The sequence below is a fragment of the Peromyscus leucopus genome, chromosome 15, assembly GCF_004664715.2.
Source record: "Peromyscus leucopus breed LL Stock chromosome 15, UCI_PerLeu_2.1, whole genome shotgun sequence".
Classification (NCBI taxonomy): Eukaryota; Metazoa; Chordata; class Mammalia; order Rodentia; family Cricetidae; genus Peromyscus; species Peromyscus leucopus.
In genome coordinates this window covers 7,416,879-7,439,373 of record NC_051076.1, presented here as the reverse complement: position 1 = coordinate 7,439,373, position 22,495 = coordinate 7,416,879, and the positions used below count along the sequence as shown (strand labels likewise).

The window sequence follows — 22,495 nt, the reverse complement described above, 5'->3', positions numbered from 1 at the left end:
GATCTTTTAGATCAGTGATTCTCAACCTTCCTAGTACTGTGACCTTTTAATTCAGTTCCTCATGTTGTGGTGATCCCTCAACCATAAAATTATTTCATTGCTGCTTCATAACTGTAATTTTGCTACTGTTATGAATCATAATATAAACATCTGATATGCAGGATATCTGACATGCAATCCCTGTGAAAGGGTCGTTCAACTCCCAGAAGGGTCGCAACTCACAGGTCGAGAACCACTGTTTTAGATCAAAGTGAAAGCATTCATTTCACTGATCATGAAAATTCTGCCGGAGAGGTTAAATGAAGTGTCCAGAGTTACCATGCTAGAAACACCAAGGACACAAAACCAGAATTCCTGATGCTGAGTGACATTAAGTTCTTCCAATACATTTTCCAGTGTCAGATTCCACATAATTTATAGTAATTTGATAAAAGAGAATAATATAATATCAAAATAAATCAATGCATATTTTGCCTAAATCAAACTTGCATTTGCTTCAAACATATTCATTACATAACTGGCTTTTCTTCATGCATTTTGATATTACATAAATTTTTAATAAAATTTATAAAATTACACTATTTAAATATTATTGTTGCTCAAATGTCATGACTATATGCTTAGAGTCAGAACATCAATGACATTTAATTCTCACTGTAAACAAGACACAGTGGTAGGCACTGTGAAAACTCACTTGGTCCCATTCTCCTTGCCCTGAGCATGTAAAAGAGATACGATATCCACAGAGTGGTTCTACATACACTCTGTAGTGGAGGAGAAGCTGTCCCCAGCACTCAAGAACATGTGCAAAGGCTGGCATTCCTCAGAGGATGATGGTCAGAGAAATGATCCTGGAACACAGCACTTAGTATTTCGAGGGCTCTCTGCAGAATAGAGAGACATGGGCTCTGTGAAGTTATCCCAGGCTCCCTGTCTTAGGCATCTCCACGGCAAATACAGATGTGACATAAGAAACCATCGGCTTTAATTTCAGCACTTGGGAGGCAGAGGCATGTGGGTCTTTGTGAGTTCAAGGCCAGCCTGATCTACAGAGTGAATTCCAGGATAGCCAGGGATAGAAAGAGAAACCGTGTCTCAAAAAAAAAAAAAAAAAAAAAAAAGAAAAAAAGAAAGAAAGAAAAGAAAAGAAATCATGAGCTAGCTTGTAACACAGATGATGAAATTTTCTTGCAAGAGAGTAAAAATAAAGGTATTCTATTTCAAGTTGCACTGAAAAATACAGTATTTGTATGAAGGCAGCACAGAGAGGAACTCCAAATGATCTACATGTGCTTCAGCTAACCAGAGTGTAACGAATTTAATCTGTGCATACAACTGTTTTTTTTTTTTTTTTTTTTTTTTTTTTTTTTTTTTTTTTTTTTTTTTTTTTTGTGGCACAGAACCAACATACTGTATAACAAGAGTATAAAGGATGGGAAACATCTGAGGACTTCTCTGGGATCCTGATCCCATCCTGTCCTCCAGTGGGTCAGTTTCCTGATGTGGCCATTCCAGTGAGATGACAGCTAACTGGAAATGCACTGGACATGTTTACATGTGAACTGCACACACTCTTACACGCCTTATGGTTCTAGATTCCCCATTAAAAAAAAATCCTGAGAAAAATGTCAAAAATGTTACTTTCATAGACACAATACACAGCTGAAAACAGACAATATTAGACAAATGGTAGTGTTGAGATGTAAGCAAAATGTTGCTTAATAACAATAAACCAAAATGATATTCAGAGTCCAGAGCTCCCCCAATACTTTCCAAGTAAGTGTCCTCACCACTCACACAGCTCCCCAAGGACGATGCCACATCCCCACGCTGAGGGCGGGTGCCTTCCCCTCTTCAGAGTGAAGATTCTGACTGCTTAGACATCACCACTTTTGGTTTCTCATCTATCAGACTATCAACTGGCACCTGTAAAAATAATTGGCATTGGAGGGATATACCACATCTGACACATGCTACTTAACAGTCAACTGTTGAACTGACTCAAAAAAAAGTTACTGATTAAACAAGAATGGTTTCCCATTTACCGTCCGCACACTCAGAGTCCAGCCATAAAAATGCTACTTACCGCTTTCATGTCACCGTTTGTAAGCCCCATGTTTATGTTGTGTCTTCTCAGATCAGACTTGATCAATGCTAAAACAGAAGCACAAGAGGTACAGACTGGTCACCTTCTCCTTCTCTATACAGCACGTAACACACAGTGCACAATGCTGTGACAGCCAATAGCATCGCTGCAGCTGAGAAGACACCTTGGTGTTGAGCTTAATTACCAGTCACCCCTCAGCTAACAAATACAGGGTGGGATAACGGGGTGTAGAAATGGAGGGAAAATGGTGACTTCCGAATTTCCTTGTTTAGGCAGTTCAATGGGTAACAGCACTAGCTAACTGAAACAGAAAACATAAGAGAAACAGGTATGTACAGTGGGGACACAGTGAATCTGGTTCTCACTGGGAGGTCTAAGTGCTACATGTACAAGTGGAAGGTGATAAAGACACACAAGATAAATAATTAATACAATTTTAAAATTTTTTAAAAAGGGTTCTGCTGTGGGATGTTCTGTATGTCCTGTGGGAGCCCGTTCTTGGGTGTCTTATGGCTTTACCCAGCAGGTCCACATAGAGGATGATTAGGACCATGGGCCTGAGTGCAGGTGTCTGAGATGGTCTGCACTTGGCTGTGCTGGGGGATGGTCTGTATGTCAAGTTGCTCTGGTTGGTCAATAAATAAAACCTGATTGGCCATGGCTAGGCAGGAAGTATAGGCGGGACTAACAGAGAGGAGAAAAAAAGAACAGGAAGGCAGAAGTAGTCACTGCCAGCCACTGCCAGGACAAGCAGCATGTGAAGATGCTGGTAACCACAAGCCGACGTGGCAAGGTATAGATTTGTGGAAATGGATTAATTTAAGATATAAGAACAGTTAGCAAGAAGCCTGCCATGGCCATACAGTGTGAAGCAATATAAGTCTCTGTGTTTACTTGGTTGGGTCTGAGCGGCTGTGGGACTGGAGGGTGACAAAGATTTGTCCTGACTGTGGGCAAGGCAGGAAAACTCTGGCTACAGGGTTCTTTTTATTTTATGTATATGGGCGTGTGGCCTGCATTTGTGTCTGTGCAGTGCCAGAGGCGGCCAGAAGAGGACATCAGATCCTCTGGAACCAGAGCTAGACTACTGTGAGCAACCATTTGGGTGCTGGGGATTGAACTGGGTGCAGTGAGCCACCTCCCCAGACCCAGCACTGTCTTTTATGCACAGTAATGGTATTAAATTTGGACCCACCAAACTGAAAGGCCAGACTCACATCCTGAGAAGAAAACTGTGTTCTGCTTCTTATTTCATTCTTAACGTCAGAGTTCTGCAACGCCATGAAGCAGCAATGCACAAAACTGAACACAGACAACAGGCTGCACGCACTCAGCCTTACCTGTCAAAATGATGCCTAAGAACATCCAGGCACAGAGAAAAATGTTTCCTGCTTGAGGTGTATAGTCTGACATGAGCTTTCCTTGAGCCAATGTGAATAAAATTCCAAATATCTAAAATAAAATTCGTGAAATAAGTTTTATTAAGTTTGCTCTTTTAAAACAAGTACACATTCCCCACAGAGCCTGCCTTAACTGACTTTCCTTATGATCTGGCTTCTAGAAATAACCACTGAAAGTCAGTATAATTAAACCACAAAGTCAGGCCAATCTCACTGCTTGCTGGCCATAGGAATCACCTTGTTTTTTGTGGTTTTGTTTGTTCTGTTTTTTTGAGACAAGAGGCTCATGTAGCCAGGCTGGCCTCAAACACACTATGTAGCTAACACTGGCCTTGACCTCCTGATCCCCCTGCCCCTGCCTTTCAAGTGCTTGAGATCGCTATCACCACACTTGGTTAACTGTCTTGGGTTAGGAAAAAGCAGGATTACCTGTGCAGCAGCGTTGAGGAGTCCAGAGGATGTGCCCTCAGACTCAGGGTAAGTGATCTCAACAGCAAACTCAAAGCCCAGAGGGAGGTAACCGGTCATGAAGAAACTAGGAGAGCAAGACCACAAGACAGGTGGGTTAGGAGAGGGCAGCCACCTGCCAGATGAGGCTCATCTATTTTTCACCAACAGCATACCAAAATATCTTAAACTTTGTTATAGTTCTGAGAAATTGTACATTTATATGTACATAATGGAACTTTTAGAGTTTAATTTAAATATCAAAAGAACTTTTGGAGGGCTTTTTACACACTCCTTCCAAGTCGTAGGAGCAGGGTGTAATTTCTTTTACACACTTGACACTTACCCAAGGAAGCCCCCAGTGACAAACACCACAATGATGTACCCAAGGTCCAGCGTGAAAGTAAATATAAGCATCCCAATGAAAGACAGGATGTACACGATCAGAGTCGTCTGCCTAAAACAAAGACAAAATAATTAATGGTTCCCTTCTGATTTCCCTAGGGCATAGAGAAAAATGTGGCTGGCTATCACAAATCATCCCTTCTCATCAGTGGATAATGTGGCTAGCTCAACAATAATCTTCCCATAGAAAAGACCTTTTTTTAAAGTTTACAACATAAAAAAGACAAGATAAGGTTTGTTGGGAACCTGGTGCTTCACTGGGAGGGCTCTTTTCAGATAGAAACAAGCTACAAAGGGCTGGGAAGATCTGTAAAGCATTCATGCAGGCAGATCACTGAAATGCTCCAAGTCTCAGTTACAATGGTGGGTCACGCTGGCATCCTGGCAGTCCGGCAGCTACGGCAAGATGGAGCTCCAAGCCAGCTCGAGCTACCTAGTGAAACCCCGTTCTTTAAAATCAGTGTATCTTTACTTACATACCATGCACATATCTACTGTAACTTACTTGTAGGTTTTGGTGTAATCCAGCCACAAGCCACAAAGAATAGAGCCCACCATTCCAGCTACCACCAGCGTTAGCCCAATTCTTCCAGCATTCACCTCTTCTCTCTAGAACAATTTGATAATCAGATATTTCTAATTCAAGCAGTGGTTCATATTCCCATATACTTACATAGTTAGCAGAAATAATTATTAAAATTAAGCACACAATAGGAAGATTCATTACATGGGATAGAGGTGTGTTTTTGGAGAGGATGGTTTATTGAAGGCATTCTATTTTAAAACAACAGAATCAGTAAAAGTGAATATAAAATAATGAAAGAAGTAAAAAGGAGATATTTCCTGGATACTCCATAGTTGTATTTACTTTTTGTTAAGACTTTGAAATCATTTATACATGTGCATAGAGAAAGGTAAGGGCAACACTTTTACATAGTAAAAGTGCCAGCTCCTTTTTAAGAGAGAGGCCAGTCTGACCTCGATGTCTAAGCTTACATCCTTTACAAGGTTTTGTGTTTTTCCATATAACCAAATTAAGGTTTTGTCACAATGCTAATAATATTTACTTTCAATGTGTGTTTTGCAAATTAGGTTAAATACGCTTAATAAAAGTATGGGAGCTAGTGATTTTGGACTGAGTTTACACACTAAGTCCAGGGGACCAGAACAAACTAGATTGGTGTGATATACCAGGTATCATATTGACAACTCAGGAATCTGGCCTTTCTGCTCTAACTGTGAGACCCATCTGCCTTCTATTTCCTAAACAGCTTTATTCAGCTTTTTTTCCACTTCTTAGTTGTAGATGGAATGCTGCCTTTAAAAAAAAAAAAAACAAAACAGGTATAAATCTTTTGCATTAACAAGGCCATAATCCGTCATTTTAGAACCACACTAATGCAAATTATATTGTTAAAGGAAAAGTCTTGGTCAAGCATACAATATAAAAGCAGATGGTGGCCCACGATTGTAATCCCAGCATTGGGGAGACAGAAGCAGGAAAACCATCTCAAGTTCCAGGCTAGCCTGGTCTACATAATGAGTTCTAGACCAGTCAATGTTCCATTGCAAGACTCTGTTTCAGAAAACAAAACAAAGCTTACCTCATAATGTGTCAATATCATTTGATTTAATAATGTTGAAACTGAATAAAATGCTCCAGTCATAATACCTATAAAGAAAAAAAAGTTCATCATTCCATGAAATAACACAGAATGCTATGCAATATGTATAAAATGTAATGTTCTCAGACAGTCAAGAAGACTAAACACCACCACTGTTGCCTTTTAGAAGATAGACAGATGGATTTAATACCAGGTTTATTAGAGATCTGTGCTGGAATCTTGGTCTCCACCATGGGTGGGTCAAAGGTGATGGAACCTTTAAGAGGTGGGACCTAAAACAATGAGATGAGGCCCAGGGGCTCCTCAGAAAGATTCATTTAGGTCTCATGGAGTAAGTCAGTTATTAGTGAAGAAGGCTGTTATAAAATAAGGCCACCAAACACCTTGGTCTACTTGGCACAAAGTCATATTTTATCTCTGTCATGATGCTCCCAAGTTCCTTGCCAAAGACTAAGCAGATGGGGCTACCTGGTCTTGAACTTTCCAAAGATATGAGATAAATACACCTCTTTTCTTTATAAAATATCCAGCACTGGGCATTTTGTTGTAGCAACGGAAATGGAAACTAGGATTTTGTTACAACACATTATTTTGATTCAGGCATGTAGATCACCACATGCAACTCTGCATATGGCAAACATTCAAGCAACCTTTCCTGTGCATGTACCATAAACCATAGTCAGTGGTGCTGAAAAGTGAGACAGGGCTCAATGACAGCATTTGCCTAGTATACACAAGACCCTTGGTTTGATTCCTAGCATCACAGCACCACACCCCACCAAACAAAACCAACCAACCAAGTCTTAAGAAAAAGAAACCCTTCATCATTAACAGCATAACAGAATGCTTGTTTCAGAGACCTGACACTTGAATCAAAAACTTACAAGGCAATTCCTAAGAGAATAAAAGAACACGAAAGAATCTAAACAGATTGTTATCAGGAGTCACATGTGCAGTCTCAAACCTCGTGTGCACTTCCTCAAAGACACGGGATTGGTAACATAGCTGAGATTTAATTTACTATTCATTCTCTTTTACTATTAAATATTCAAGCACACAAAGACCACTGCTGTGGGGTGTCTTTCTACATGCTGTGAATTTGTGTGGCTCCCATTGGATAATAAATAAAGCTGTTTTGGCCTATGGCAAGAAAGCTTACAGCCTGGTGGGAAATCCAAGCAGATACAGAGAAAGAAGGTCGAAGTCTGTAGAGATTCGAGCCTGCTGCCAAAGGAGCAACAAGATGCCAGCAGACCATAACAGCACAGCCATGTACGTATGTACATAGACTTGTAGGAATGGGTTAATTTAAGATGAAAGAGCTGGCTAGCAAGAAGCTAAAGCCATAGGCCGCACAGTTTGTAATTCATATGAGCCTCTGAGGGATTATTTCATAAGCAGCTGCGGGACCTGGGGAGAAGAGATTCGTCAGGACTGCGGGGCAAGGCAGGACTGGAGACGTTTCTGGCTACAGACCACAGTGAATAACATACCCTCTCATCACTGATCTTTGCTTCAATTTTCCCACTTCTATACTTTCTTTTCCAAAAGTACTCCTATCTTGATCTTGGGAGTTTTTAATTTCATGTGTGTATTCATGAATAATTAGAATTATTCCACATCATCTATAACTTGGTCTTACCATTCAACTGTTTGTTTTGTGGTTCATGGTGACACTTTCATTCTAGTTCATTGATTTTTCTCTACTGTGTAATAGTCCATAGTGTTAATCTATTTCAATTCAGTTACCTGTTATCAGTAGACATTTAACACTCCTCCCCCAGGTTTTCAATATTTAAAATAAGACTGCAGTTGATATTAAGATTTTACTCCTAAACACAAGAATGGATTTCTCTAAATATATCTGCAGGCAGTAGATGTAACACTCTACCAGGACTCAAAAAAGCATGCAGTACTTCTGAGATCTGCTTTTTTTTTTTTTTCCTATTTAAAAACATTAAAAAAAAAACCCTTTAGGCAAAACTTAAGTTCATCATTAAGCTATGAAGTTCATGGACCAACCTCATTAATATTCAAGCCACTAGTTTCAATAAAAAAGAATCCACAGTGCTTGAAGGTGTCCATGGCCACCAGCGAACACAGTGCCACTTACCATAACTGATCAGCAGGAGAACAAAGGGGATGTTTCTGAAGAGGTTCCAGATAGAAGTCTTGTAGGAGTACTCCGCAGGAGGACTGTCTCTCAGAGCTGCCTGAGCCTGACTTGGTGGTAACAGAGGCCTTTCCTTGAACACTGGGAACATGTGTGAAAAGGATTACATATGACTAGCTCACGTATATTATACCCACACACCTCATGTGATTAAATATAGGGCATCTTTCTCAGTGAGAGAACAGAATTTAGTTTAGGACTAAAGAGGCAGTCAGAGTCTTGTACAGCAAGGTTGTTTTTTAGCTTTACTGACTTCTAAGTGAAGAATAATTTGGCATTATCCTTTTAGCTCTCTGAACTAAAACTCAGAGATTTGGCCAATTCATCGGAGCTGAAAAATCACTGGCAATGAGACCACCTTTGCCCATTGATTGCTCCATTTTCAATAATCAAGATCAATATTTACTACATTAAGGACTTCACTTTTAAATTCAGTCCCTTGGAAGAGATAAATGCTTGGATTCAGTGACCTTCCCAGGTATCAAGAGTCACACAGTCATGTCTCTATAATCATAGATCCCAGATGTACTGATGTCACTGATCAGACAATTCATGAAAATGTGCTTTACAATTAACAAGTAAATTCAAAAAGCAAAAGGGAAGCACACGGGCAAAGTCATGCTTTCTAAGACCATAATTTCTGCCCCCTCCGCCCGTCTCTCCTCTCGGAGCACTGACCTTTACACAGCACAGCCCCCCACTCCCTGCCGCTCATCACTTTTCCATTTCCTCTTTTTCCTTCTCCCTTTCAAAACAATTTCTTCTTGGTTGGAAGAGGCCTGTTTTATTTTCAATTTGAAGGGGATTAGGTCTGGTGTCTCTGGTTGTCAAGTGGACTGATTTAAAAATTTAAAATTAATACTGGTTTTGAGACTCTATACAAGGTTTAACAAGCAGAATCCGTAGGATAGAATATGAGACCCTACACTAAACACAAAATTCCAACATCCCCAACACACAGACATATTTGAGAGTTACTGGGAAGAAACAATCCTTGCAACCCCACAAATTATTATGAGTCATTTCTCTATTTGCTGATAAAAACAAAAAGTTCAAGTTTTTGTTGGGAAAAAATTATGATGTAACTAAAACCAAACTCAGTATACTTCTATTCCAGAGCTCAGAACTAGAGCAAGAGGGACAGAACTCATCGGTACTTATTCATAGCATCCTTACATTGGAGCCTGGTGGGCACAAAACCTTTAGCTGCTGCAATTCTTCCTCTTCCTTCCTCCCTATCTGATCCTTGCACTGTTAGGAGGCCTCGAGTCTGTCCTGCAAGTCTCTCTGTGTCCTAGTCAGATAGGAAATATTTCTCTTTATTAGCATTGGTAATACAAAACTTTCACAGCAGTAAATCAAGGTTTCAGACTATAAGTAATTGTAGTCTAGTTTCTAGCAAGTCCTAAATATTTAGCTTTTAATTTACTATAGCAAAACAAATCCAAATGAACCAAATATGGATTAAAAACTCACATAAATTAAAAACAATCCTCATCGGTCTTTAGCTCCACTCAGATTGATTTTCTGAATACAAGTATCATTCTCAAGTTTCGGAGAGATGAACTGATCTCGTGGCAAATGTAACCTGTACCTCCCAGCCACACACCGCTGAAAGGTCAGACTCAGTGCTACATGAAGAAAAGCAGGAACAAAAGGTCATCTGTCTATGACCTTTTTATGCTGTGTATCTATCTCAAAGCAGGAAATAAGGCCTTTCTTTTTTCCTTTGAAATGGGGAACTCTTTTTTTTCCACTAAAAATCTGTGCCAATAAAAGAACTGTTTATTAACCTCAAATAGCATCTACTCTCCACCTGGCATTAGACACACAAAGTCATCAAAAGCTTGCAGAGCACTGAGTCCACGCAGCTCCTCCTTGGAGGAAGAAAGAGTAAACCCGGCTGCTCAGAGCCCTTTTGTCACTGTGGGAGACGCAGGCAGACAGTAAATACACTTGTGAATTCTGCCTCCGCCCTGTCTTACGTATGTCTCAGTTTTAGGTTCTCATTCTTTAAATGGAAATGACATTGACAAGCTGCTGTAAAGATCACACAAAATGTGTGAAATTTTACAATTATCAAGTGTTGTTATATAAAATGTATTGTATTATTTGAAAAATATTCACTTAGAGTGGAACTTGGTGGTGCATGTCTTTAATCCCAGCACTTGGAATCCAGAGGCAGGTGGATCTCTGTGAGTTCAAAGCCAGCCTGGTCTTCATAGTGAGTTCCAGGACAGTCAGAACTACATAGAGAAACCAAAAATAAAAAAATAAATAAATACAATATTCACTTAAAAAATCAGACTTTGCCTCAAGAGCTTGAAATATTTATAGACTAAGTAAGTAAAAGGCATCTCTAGTAAAAAGTTTACAGCCATGTACAGCCATCGTGAATACAAGAATCCAAAGTACAATTACACATCTAGCCTATACATTCTTGTGTTTATGTAAGACTAATATTGAATTAAATGTTTTTTCTTTTTTGGAGGGTGGCAGTTTGAGACAGGGTTTCTCTGTGTAGCCTTCATTATCCTGGAACTCACTCTGTAGACCAGGCTGGTCTCCAACTCACAGAGATCCACCTGTCTCTGCCTCCCAGGTGCTGATAAAGAATCTTGAGGCTTAATAAGAACCAACATGTGGTGTGCATTCAACCATGTTTTGGTGCACATCTACCATCCAAATGTGAGAGGCCAGAATTCCTCAAGAATGAGGAATCAGTGTGGACTCAGTGGAAGGTATGGAGAGTTCCTAAGATTCCCACATAAATCCATATACACAACCCACGAGGATAAGAAAGGTCACACAAAGTGAGCCTTTAAGGAAGTCTTTGAGGTAGGCTGATGAGTATTAGTTCAATATGTGTCATGTTACTAAAAACTGTAATTTAAAGCCATAAATTATATGGATTTGGTTGAATTTTTAAGTAATTATCAGTAGGATTTGGTTGAATTTTTAAGTAATTATCAGTAGAATTTAGGAGGATGTAACCTCCTCTCTTCTAGTAAACAAGGCGCTTTAAGAGTTTCCAAATTCAGTCTCTTCCTCAGCAAACCCTGAGTGCGGTGACACAGGCTGCCTTTCTATTGACTGTCATAGTTTTCCCACAGTGAGGGTGTGCTATCTGTTTTTGTTTTTTGACACAGGGTCTCAGGTAGCCAAGGACAACCCTGGGCTCCTGATCCTCCTGTCTCCACCTCGCAAGTACTGGGACGATAGCAGATGCTTCCATGACTAATTCCTACTTTGCTTTTATACTATGTCTAGAGTCATAAAACTAAAAATGTAGGGCACTAAAACAGACTTGAAAACAAGGCTTTTTCATTCCATTGTTTCTACACTTCCAGTTCTATCTCCACTCTCAACCCATAAGCCAAAAGTACACCCATAACTAATTAGATACATAAGTAGCTCACTTTAATTTCTCAGACTACAAAAGATAATAAACTAATAGTCATACTCATTTCATTGTTTTTCATCTGTCTTTGGAAACTTAAAAACCTATTTGTAATAGTTTATACACACACACACACACACACACACACACACACACACACATCATGTAAAAAAGTTCAACTACAGAATTATTTTTAAAATTTTATTTTTACTTTTGGATTTATTTTCTGTGTATGAGTGATTTGCCTGCATGTCTATACGTGCACCATTAGTGTCTGGTGTCCACAGAGCTCAGAAAAGGGCATCAGAATCTCTGGAACTGGAGTTATATATGGTCGTGAGCTAGTTACATGTGAATGCTGGGAACTAAACCAAGTCCTCTACAACAGCAATAAGTGCACAAGCGCTCCTAACCACTGAGCTACCTTTCCACTAATTAACTAGAAATATTTTAACTTTTCAGTGTGTGTGTGTGTGTGTGTGCGTGTGCGTGTGCGTGTGCGTGTGTTGGGTTTCCTGCACGTGACTGCAGTGCACACAGAGGTCAGATAAAGAAGTCAGGTCCCCTGTAGCTGTAATTACAGGAAGCGGTGAGCTACTGGTGACATGGGTGCTGGGGACACAACCTGGGTCCTCTGCAAGAGCAGCAAGTGCTCCTAGCTGCTGAGTCGTCTCTCCAGCCAGCTCTTTTTATAAAGATGTCTTCTATAATTGATTATTCATTTCTTGTGAAGAGATGCTCAACTTAAGATCCAAGAAGACAGAAGCCCGAGATTTATGTGATTGATTACACATAAATGATTGAAAGACACTTTATACTTAAACCTACTGTGAGTGCAAGATCCATTTCTCTAAAAATGTACAGAAGCAATATTTTGTACTTGGTCAAGCAAGCCAAATGCACCAACCAGAAAAGCCGATTTAAGAGTCTCCCTCACCGTGCTGGGCAGTGGTGGCGCACGCATCCCAGCACTCGGGAGGCAGAGCCAGGCGGATCTCTATGAGTTCGAGGCCAGCCTGGTCTACAAAGCAAGTTCCAGGAAAGGCACAAAGCTACACAGAGAAACTGTCTCGAAAAACCAAAAAAAAAAAAAAAAAAAAAAAAAAAAATACACTTCTTATGGGGGCTGGAGAGATGGCTCAAAGGTTAAGAGAACTGATTGCTCTTCCAAAGGTCCTGAGTTCAATTCCCAGCAACCACATGGTGGCTCACAACCATCTGTAATGAGATCTGGTGCCCTCTTCTGGCCTGCAGACATATATGCAGGCAGAACACTGTATACATAATAAATAAATAAATCTTTAAAAAAAAAAGTCTCCCTCACCAGTACAGATTTCTTTTAAAACTGTTAAAATACTAAGAGTACAAGACAAACTTTTCAGCAATGTGCACAGTACAAACATGCCACTCCCTGACTAACTGCAAAGATGGAAAATGAGAAGCCAACTGCACATACTGGCATACTTCAGATGCTACTAAGAGAACATTCCGTTCATCACCTCAAGGGAAATTGCAGATGTGGACTGAGCTGCTTATACCTGGTCCTGCCACTCGCCTACCCAGGTTACCAGAAGATATTTCTCTGAAAACTCAACTTCATATCTGGAGACCACAAAATATGAAGATTTCATTGATATCATAGCAAGGTAAAAGTTTAATATGTAAGTCTAAAACCTCCAACCATAACACGGTTTAATGATAAGTGTTAATTAAAAGATGGTCTATGAACTTCACAGTTCCTTTTCTAATAAAACCCATCGAAGAGATCCTGAGTGTCTAGCAGGCAGTCTAGTTACGGCAGCAGCAGTATATCTTAGATACTCCTTGCCTATCTTCTCCCTAAAATCAAAATTGTTTTCCCTTAAAAATGAACTTAAAAAAAAAAAAAAAGCAGACCTTCCCAAAGCTTCTTCCAAGCTGGTGATGGCTGCTTGCAGCTGACTCTGACTGACTCCTTCAAAAGACAGGCCCAGGCGAGGACGCGGGAACGAGGGACGGCAGCCGGGCTTTGCTGAAGTGGCCTAACAAGCAGACAGTTCCCACAGTTTGAAATTCGGAACAGCTCCAGGCTGCCCAGGATCATTTACAGGTCAACATTTTAGACCCAGTTAATCTTAAACTGGGGACCCCTGGGGGAATTTCCCGTGAGAGGGGAGGTGGCATCCTGCTTGCGTCATTTCAAAGCATGACAAGAATCGGCTGCAGGCTAGGCAGGTACAAGATGCACACCACAGAGATGAACATGGGAAGGGAAGCCAGGCAGCATGTCTGAGATGAACACTTACCAAGCTGAGTTAGTAGGAAGGTAAATGGGATTGATTAGTCTCCAAACCCTTTAGAATGTTGAGGACAACATACAGTGGACCATAACATACCCCTAGAGCTGTTCCATTCAGTACCCGAGCAAGACATTGCATGAAGAGAACATAAACAGCACTGGACACACCATCAGCAAACTTCCAGGGTTAGTTATCCTCATACATCTGTCATGCACTTATCTAAGCTTAGGACGAACAAGTCACTTACCAATTACTGTTAAAAAAAATAAAAGTGTGGAGATGAATGCTGTTCCATAAAACATGGTGTTGATGTTATAAGCCAGAAGGTCTGTGTTATTCTGTGTGTTGGGCACTAAAACAGGCGGCAACAAGAAGCCAATTGCAGTTCCAAGCTGTAAAATAAACAGTCCTGTTAACAGCCATTAATAGGAAACAAAGACTAAATACTGGCATTTAACAGAACATAAAGAGAAACGGTAGTACATATAAAGATGTACTGTAAACCCTAAAAAATCTGTTCTCATGTCTTTGTTAAAAGAAAACTGTTGGCAAACTTCTCTCCTATATCTGATAAGGGATTAAAAAATTCTTACAACATGGGGAAAATATTTCCAAATCATATCTAAGAAGGAACTAGCATCAGAGTAAAGAACTTTTACAACCCAACAACAAAGAGATAAGAAGCCGGGCGGTGGTGGCTCACGCCTTTAATCCCAGCACTCGGGAGGCAGAGCCAGGCGGATCTCTGTGAGTTCGAGGCCAGCCTGGGCTACCAAGTGAGCTCCAGGAAAGGCACAAAGCTACACAGAGAAACCCTGTCTCGAAAAACCAAAAAAAAAAAAAAAAAGAAACAAAGAGATAAGAATCCCAATGTTAAATGGGCCAAAGACTTGAAAAGACATTTTTCCAAAGAAGATACATAGCTAAGAAGAATATGAAAAAAAGGTCAATATCATGCTGTAAAGGGAAACACAAATCAAAATTACCACGAGACTCCATCTTACATCCACTAGAATGAGTGTGATTATAAGAACGGAAAGTAAGTGTTCCCAAGAACGGGAGAAACTGGAACCCTTGTGGCACAAATGTAAAATGATACAGTAGCCACTATGGATAGTTTGGCAATTTCTTCACAAATTTAAAACAGAACTGAAATATGATGTTTCCATTCCACTTGTAGGTCCATGCCCCCCAAACTAAAAACAGATAGTCAAATAAACTATATACAAACACAGCAACCCCATTCACAGACCCAAAACATGATAATAACCTAAATATTTATCTGGCATGTTCACACAATGAAGTATATCCATCTGTAAGAAGGAATGAAGTACTGATGTAGTACTATCCCATGTACTTTGAAAACATGATAGAGAACTAAGACAGACACAAAGACACACAGTATATAATTTCATCTATATAAAATATTCAGCATAGACAAATCCATATCGAAAGCAACTCTGGGCTGGCAAGCTGGCTCAGTGGTGACGAGTACTTGCTGCACAGCGTAAGGACCAGAGTTCTAATCCCAGCACCCACACAATGAGCTGGCACGGTCCTGTGCACTCCTGCACCCACCGCACTTGGGGTGAGGACAGGGTGCTCTCTAGAGCCTGATGGCTGACAGCCTAGCTGAAAAACCTCAACTCCAGGCTTATGAGAGACTCTTCCTCAACAGAACAAGGCACAGGGAGACAGCGGGCATCCAAAATCCCCCTCTGGTTTCCAAGTGTGCACTCACCCAAACCATCTCCCTCCTACTGCACACCTGTATACATACATTCACACACACACACACACACACACACACACACACACACACACGAAGACATTCAAAGAAAGAAGGCAAACAAGTAATTACAAAGGGATGTGGGGGCTGGAGAGATGGCTCAGGGCTTAAGAGCACTGGCTGCTCTTCCAGAGGACCTGAGTTCAATCCCCAGCATCCACATGGCAGCTCACAACTGTCTGTGATTCAAGTTCCAGTGGATCCAACTCCCTCACAAAAACATGCAGGTCAAACACCAATGCATATAAAAAATTTTTTAAAAATTAAATTACAAAGACAGATGGAAAGTTACTCAGGAAATGAAATGAAAAAATGGACAGTAATGAGCATAAAACATGTATATTTGTCAATATATGAGCAATAAACATGAGACAGTGATAAATGCTACATGGAGAGAGAAAATGTAATGATGCAGTAAGAAAGTGACTAACTCCACATGGAATCAGGAAAGCGACTGGCTATTTAAACTGACTTGAGAGCTGAGTGGCTGTAAGTATGTAATCACGTAATCTGAACAGGAAGAAGATTCTAAGCATGGGGAAGGAATGTTTCTGCAAAGGTCCTTGTGCAAGTGCAAGTTTGACACTGTTTAAGAAGCCAAAGACACGTGACAAAGGTTTTGTAACTTATAGTAAACACTTTATATTTTTTAAAGTACTCTGGGAAACCACTGGCGAGTTTAAAGCACCTGTATTTTGGAAGGTTCTCTCTGGAGACCTAAAAAGTTAAAAACTACCATTCAGGAACCAGACAGACATGTGAACAAGCGGTATTATTACCTTTGGAAAATGATTTCATTCCTTAAAGTTTCAATTTCCCTATCTAACAAGTGGGAAAACTAGTAGTTCCTAACCTTATGATATTAAGTTGAATGGCATATGCACATAAATCACTTTAATGTTACCAAGCTCTTAGTGACTGCATAATGCTTCTGAATATCATTATGCATGATCACTCCATAAATGAGACTGAAAAATGCTTATTTGGTCATAACTGCACAGTTACAGGCACCAAGGAAGGAATGGGAACACTGAGGAGGCTACAGGAAAAGCCAGAAATGTGCTGCTAAGAGGAGGGAAGGCCACCTATAAGTGTTCCCTTTATTATCCATAAAAATTGATGCTTCATAGATATAGAGCTGATAATATTTTTATTATGGTCAATGAAGCATAATCTTGAATATAATTTAGAAACAAAAAATATCTTAAGAAAACATCTACTATCCAAATATAAAGAAACAACTAAAATATCAGTAATAAATTATTTTGAATGCACAGCAATTATAGTTTAAGTGGCCCTTCTACCGTCTTAGAGAAAGCAAGTAAGTCTAACAAAATAAGCACACACAGTCTTTTGGGGTGTTTTAAACCATGATCTTGATCCCATTGAGACTTGGAAGTAAGAAAGTAACATTTTCGCTCAGCAGTGGTGGCGCACACCTTTAACCCCAGCACTCAGGAGACAGAGGTGGGAGGATCTCTGTGACTTGGAGGCCAGCCTGGTCTACAGAGTGAGTTCCAGGACAGCCAGGGCTGTTACACAGAGAAAGGAAGGAAGAAAAGAAAAAGAAACATTTTCTGGTTACATAGCTGCATGTAGCAATATATGTATAAAGGGGTATGGATGATTTTAACTAGATTTCCTTCAATTGAATGAATACTAACTATCCTTTACAATGGTGACATTTACGGTGGTGACAAAGTACCCGGTGTCACAGTTGCCCTCTACTAAGAGTTTAAGCTACAATAAGGGAACGACCCTGAAATTAACAAATGCAAACATCAGAGTGGGTGGCTCATTCCTGCATTTGGGAGGCTGAAGCAGGATTCTCAAGAGTTTGAAGTCTGCCACACACCTTTTGCCTAGTATTGCGTCTGGAATTCTGGTGCATTTGAATTTATCATGGTAGGGGAAACAAGGCCGTTTCTTAAGGGAGCCTCGGCTAATTAAACCACTAGCCATTCCAGAGTCAGTGATTTGCAGCACTGCCTGACTTATTAAGAACTAATAACTGGACTCAGTAATATTGCCAAGTCTTTATCACCAAGACATTTATTGAACATTCACTTACGCCTATTCAGTGTGTGCCAGGCTGGGCTCACTGCTAATACACTTAAATCGGGACTGTTCCAAGGACATTCAACATGGAAACAAACGTCACAGAACTCAACACTTTCCTTCTGCAGTGATGACAAAAATACCTATGAGATCTCCAGGCGCGCCTGTGTGTAAGTAAGCCAGAGGGCAACCTCGGACGTCCTTTTTCAGGAGCTGTCCTCCTCACCTGTCAGTGCTGGCTGGAAATACAACCTGGAGCCACCATGCCACGTGGTGCTGGAGCTCAGTCTTAACGCTTCTACGGTAGGCACCTTACCCACCAACCGTGGGCTCAGCCCCGCCTATGGCTTCCTACCGTCCTTAAGAGGATCCTAGTGTCTATTCGTTCCAGTCTTTACCTGGTTGCCCAGCACCGCGGTGGCACAAGCCGTCGACACCTCCTTGGGTCCAAACCACACCGAGGCGATGCGAGAAGGCAAGCCTAGAATGAAGACCTGGGCCACGGAGCACAGGCTCTGGCCCAGCATGGTGACCCAGAAGAGGTGCCGCTGCACGCTGCCGCACTTGACCCAGGCGCCCAGGCCGTTGAGGCCGGAGCCCAGCAGCGCCGTGAGCCGCAGTCCTCGCGTGTCCAGCAGCCAGGTGGCCGGGAAAATGAGGGGCACGTAGGCCAGCATGTACACCATGGACAGCCAGTTGATGTGCAGCGCCGACACACCGTAGAAGCCCTCGAACACGTTGCTGATGATGCTGTACTGGATCCAATGGAAGGCGTTGACCAGCGAGTACGCGCTGAAGATGAGCAGCACCACGAAGCGCCGCGGCGACAGCGCCGTGCGCGGGGAGCGCGTGGGGCCCGGGCCGTCCTCCCCACCGCCCGCGGGCAGCAGCCGGGCCTGGGTCTCCTCCTCCGCCGCCGCCAGCAGGCCTTGCGGCCCGTCCGGAGCTCCCGCGACCACGGAGCCGTGACCCGGGCCTCCGTTCTCCGCCTCGGGCCCATCAGGCGGCTCCGTGCGCGCCTCCCCATCCGGGGCGCCCCTCAGCACCGGAAGGTATCCCTTTGCTAACGGGTGCCCGGGCGCCACGGCCGGCCCCTCCTCCTCCTCGTCGGGCCGCGCCATGCCTCCCGGCTCCCCGCCCCGCCGCCCCTCCACTCTCCTGCCCTGCAGCGGAACGCTCGCCGGCGCCGCCCGCTGACTATGTGAAGCTGCGCGCGCGGCGCCGGCGGTGTGGCTCCCGCCGGCAGGCCCCGCCCCCAGGGCGCCGCGTGTCGCCTGGCCACGGGCCTCCAGCCAATCATTGGGCGCCTTTGGAGGCTGGGGAGCCAATCAGGGAGTTGCCGGGAAGAGGGGCGGGATCAAATGTGAGACTGTTCGGGGAGCCCGGAGCTGGCGCGCTCCCCACTTTAGATGCTGCATGCTCTAGGCCTCCGCCTGCGCTCGCTCGACCGCGGGTATCCTCGGGTTATCTGGGAAGGAGAGGGCCGGAAAGGGCTTCAGTCCAGCCGGAGAAAGAGGTTTCCTCTGCAGCAGGCCCTTTGTGCGGTCCGGAGCTGCCCGTCTCCGTCCACAGAGCGGACTGAAGGTGATGGGACAAGGCGCAGTCCCTGCCTGCCCTTGTTCCCCTCCAGTGACCTAAGGCTGTCTGTGCCAGGACCGGATGAAGACAAGAGCTCCGGAAGTCTTGGGGTCTTCCTGGACCACTGACAAAGTCAGCCTGCTACCCTTTGGAAAGCTGTGTGTGAAAACATGGGGTACCAGGCGTTATAAGAAATACTCTCCCTCCCTCCTTTCCTCTCTTTCTTAGACAGGGTCTCACTTTGTTGCCCTGGCTGGCCCGGGACTGTGGAGACAGGTTGACCGGGAATTCATAGAGATCCACCTGTCTCTGCTTAGTGAGTGTTGGGATCGAAGATGGGCGCCACCACGCCTGGCTGAAATCTGTTTGATGAGCAAGGCACTAAAGAAGTCACAGAGGCTGCGGTTGCCTGCCTAGGACCTGAGCAAGACTGGGACCCCAAACCTCCAGGCCTCGGGAGATAGCAGCGGGGGATGAATGACATCAGGGCTGCAGAGGGAGAAGTCCTTGTATATCGTGAGGCAGCTACTGGGGAGTTACCCATGCACCAGGGAATAGTTCCACAAAGCACTTTGTAAATGAATTCATTTAAGAAAAATCAAGCGTGTATAGGGCAAGACTGCTCAGTGGGTAAGGTGTCTTGTTGCCAACCAAGCCTACCAACCTGAGTTCGATTCCTCAGCACACACGATGAATGAGAGAAGAGGCTCCTGAGAGCTAGTAGTCCTCTGACCTCCACACAGCCGGAAGAATCACCCGACTCTACAGATCTGAAGGTACCCTGGCAGCCTAGACAACACAACAGGGCCATTTGAGTTTTTTGTTTTGTCTTTGATATGGAGCCTCATAGAACCTAGACAGGCCTTGAACTCGCGGCCTCAGCCTCCCAAGTACTGAGATTGTAGGCATGTGCCTCCATGTTCAGGTTTATGCAGTGCTGAGGAGCCAGCCCAGGGCTTTGTGCATAGCAGGCAGCCACTCTACCAGCCCGACCTGTTCTTAAGAAAGCAAAAGTGTTCGGATCGGGGATCAGGGATTGAATGCTGTGTACCTTTCTTCAGTTGCCCAGGCATAGTAAACATTCAGATTATTTGTAAACTCTCTCCCTTTCAAAGGCCCCAGACTGGCAAGATAGATTAGATATAATTTCCCCTAACCTGGTAGGACTTGGAGATCCTCTCTTACCAGATCTGATAGACAGCCTCTTCTCTCTGCATGAAATTGGGGTCTCTTGGTTGTTTAGGCTCCTTGTGCTTAGATCAGTCATCTTCTCCATTGTTAACAAGGATTGGCTGACAATTGCCCAGGTTTCTGGCGTAGCCAATCAGTTTTAGTTTTCCTCCACAGATGTTTATGTTACTCTTGTTCTCCTTCTCATGCGCCGTCCCTGCACATGATAAAGTTATGTTTATAACACTGTAACCATACATGGAGCCTACTACCTAGGGGAGTCTATAGAAGTGGGGAAGGGCATTATAACTGAGGACAGGCTACATAGGTACACACACACACAACACACACACACACAATATACACATATATATGTGTGGTTGGGCTTAGGGATACACACACACACACATGCTTTTGAGGCAGGGTCTCTCTACATAGTCCTGATTGTCCTAAAACTCACTATGTAGATGAGGCTGGCCTGGAACTCACAGAGATCCTCCTGCCTCTGCCTCCTGAGTGCTGGGATTAAAGGTGTGGGACACCACAGCTGGCTATGGACATCTAAATTCCACCTTTAGTTTTCACTAGATGTGTGACCTTGGGCATTTTACAGAGCTGTTTTGTACTAGGATGACAGAATCCTTTGTGGGACTATTATGATGATTAAAGGGTTGAACAATACTTGGTATGTGGTAGGCTTTCTCTGAGTAGTTAGTAAGAAATCTAGTATAGTGGTAAAATACCAAGCTTCAAAAGGCTAGGGTTCAAACCCTAGTTTTTTCATTTTTTGGCTACATGGCCTTGGAATAGTCTCCTCTCTCTGTCTGACTGTCTCTCTGTCTCTTTCCCCCTCTGTGTGTGTGTGTATGTGTGTGTGTGTGTGTGTGTGTACATGTGCATGTATATGCAGCTATAAAATGAGGTCAGCGTTGATGACATTGTTGTGAAAAATAAATGATTAGTAAATACCACACATTCTAGGAGAACCTGATCTCTTCCTATATTAATATTTGGTAAATGTTATCACCATTATTATCTATTCATATCTTATTCTTTTTATTGGGTTTGACCCCAGCTTGTCTAAGCCTGCTTGGATTGTCATGCACTTGTTCACACCAATCACTTTCAAACTGAATTTGCAGTGGTAGGCCCCTTCCTAGTGGGCGTTTTCAGGGACTCCTGAAGTGAAGCCCTCAGTGGCTTATCTGAGAAGCTCATTGTCTAACTAGGGGAACCTGTTAGGATCCTGCTGTCACTCTTCCGGGTCTTCCATCATCAGGGGGCGCCGGGACTGCATACCGCTGCATGGTCACACAATCTCCACCTTAAAAAACTGCACAGAGACCACACACACACACACACACACACACACACACACACACACACACACTCTCTGTTTCCTCTCTGCTGTCTGCTCTGCCCCACTTCCCTCCCCTGCCAGGTCTGCCCCCCCATTAAAGCTCTGAAAACTAATATTGGGTTCTGCCGTGGCCGTGACTCTTCCGCCAACCCACCTGCGCTGTTTATCCTTTCAGTGCCTTTCTTTCATGGGGGCGATCAACAGTTGGGTGAACCACCATTTTCCTTACCTGGACAACTACGTGATTACTGACATCCTCCCACACAAGCCTTAAAAACTTGTCTGGGCAGGTATGTCATGGATATGATTCCTGAATTTCACAGAATTCTCAGAAAACTGAGCTATGTGATATCTGAGATTCTTCTGACATTGTTGCTATATGCAAAGTAAAGTAAGAGGCTTCTAATGGAAGGATTCAATAAAATTCATATGCCCATTTCAACAAAGCTCCGTGAAGGATGGAATACAGCAAGAGAGGAAAAGGCAGCAATGTCTCTCTGTAGTTTTGTTAACTCCCTTAACCTTGAATTTTCTGTCTTGAGAGAGTTACTTATTAACCAATGTAGGCATGAGTCATCCTCTCTACCATATGTGAAGGTGTAGAATATGACATGAACCTTAATCTCTGTTGGAAAGGGCACCACTGGGAGCATCACTTGGCCAGGATTCGAGGTCAGATTGAGCTGTATCATGAGTGTTAAATA

General features: G+C 42.8%; 1 protein-coding gene across 3 annotated transcripts; it reads right to left on the bottom strand.

Annotated features, from left to right (window-relative positions):
• Positions 1–1,091: 1,091 nt before the first annotated feature.
• Flvcr1 (FLVCR heme transporter 1) lies at positions 1,092–18,871 on the bottom strand. 3 transcript variants are annotated; one of them, XM_028876784.2, is made up of 10 exons: positions 18,082–18,871; positions 14,084–14,228; positions 8,098–8,238; positions 5,964–6,031; positions 4,865–4,968; positions 4,301–4,411; positions 3,937–4,042; positions 3,448–3,559; positions 2,087–2,154; positions 1,092–1,926 (listed from the first exon to the last, which is right to left on the bottom strand). In XM_028876784.2, exons 1-10 carry the CDS (start codon positions 18,802–18,804, stop codon positions 1,855–1,857), a joined length of 1,650 nt encoding a protein of 549 aa, XP_028732617.1. In that variant the 5' UTR covers positions 18,805–18,871; the 3' UTR covers positions 1,092–1,854. The 3 variants fall into 3 exon arrangements, 1 of the variants encoding a protein (XP_028732617.1); XR_005092974.1 differs by lacking the exons at positions 1,092–1,926; positions 2,087–2,154; positions 3,448–3,559; ... (2 more) ...; positions 4,865–4,968; positions 5,964–6,031 and adding an exon at positions 13,454–13,578 and having other exon boundaries at positions 8,152–8,238; XR_005092973.1 differs by lacking the exons at positions 1,092–1,926; positions 2,087–2,154; positions 3,448–3,559; ... (3 more) ...; positions 5,964–6,031; positions 8,098–8,238 and adding exons at positions 8,245–9,451; positions 13,454–13,578.
• Positions 18,872–22,495: the final 3,624 nt, after the last annotated feature.

Bases quoted from the DNA above. Each gene is read 5' to 3' on its own strand.
- Flvcr1 (XM_028876784.2), bottom strand. From the start codon at position 18,804: ATGGCGCGGCCCGACGAGGAGGAGGAGGGGCCGGCCGTGGCGCCCGGG. The intron at 8,239-14,083 runs GTAAGTGACTTG...ACATGTTCCCAG, and splicing joins ATTTTTTTTAACAGTAATTG to TGTTCAAGGAAAGGCCTCTG. The intron at 2,155-3,447 runs GTAAGGCTGAGT...CTTCTGTTTTAG, and splicing joins CTTAGGCATCATTTTGACAG to CATTGATCAAGTCTGATCTG.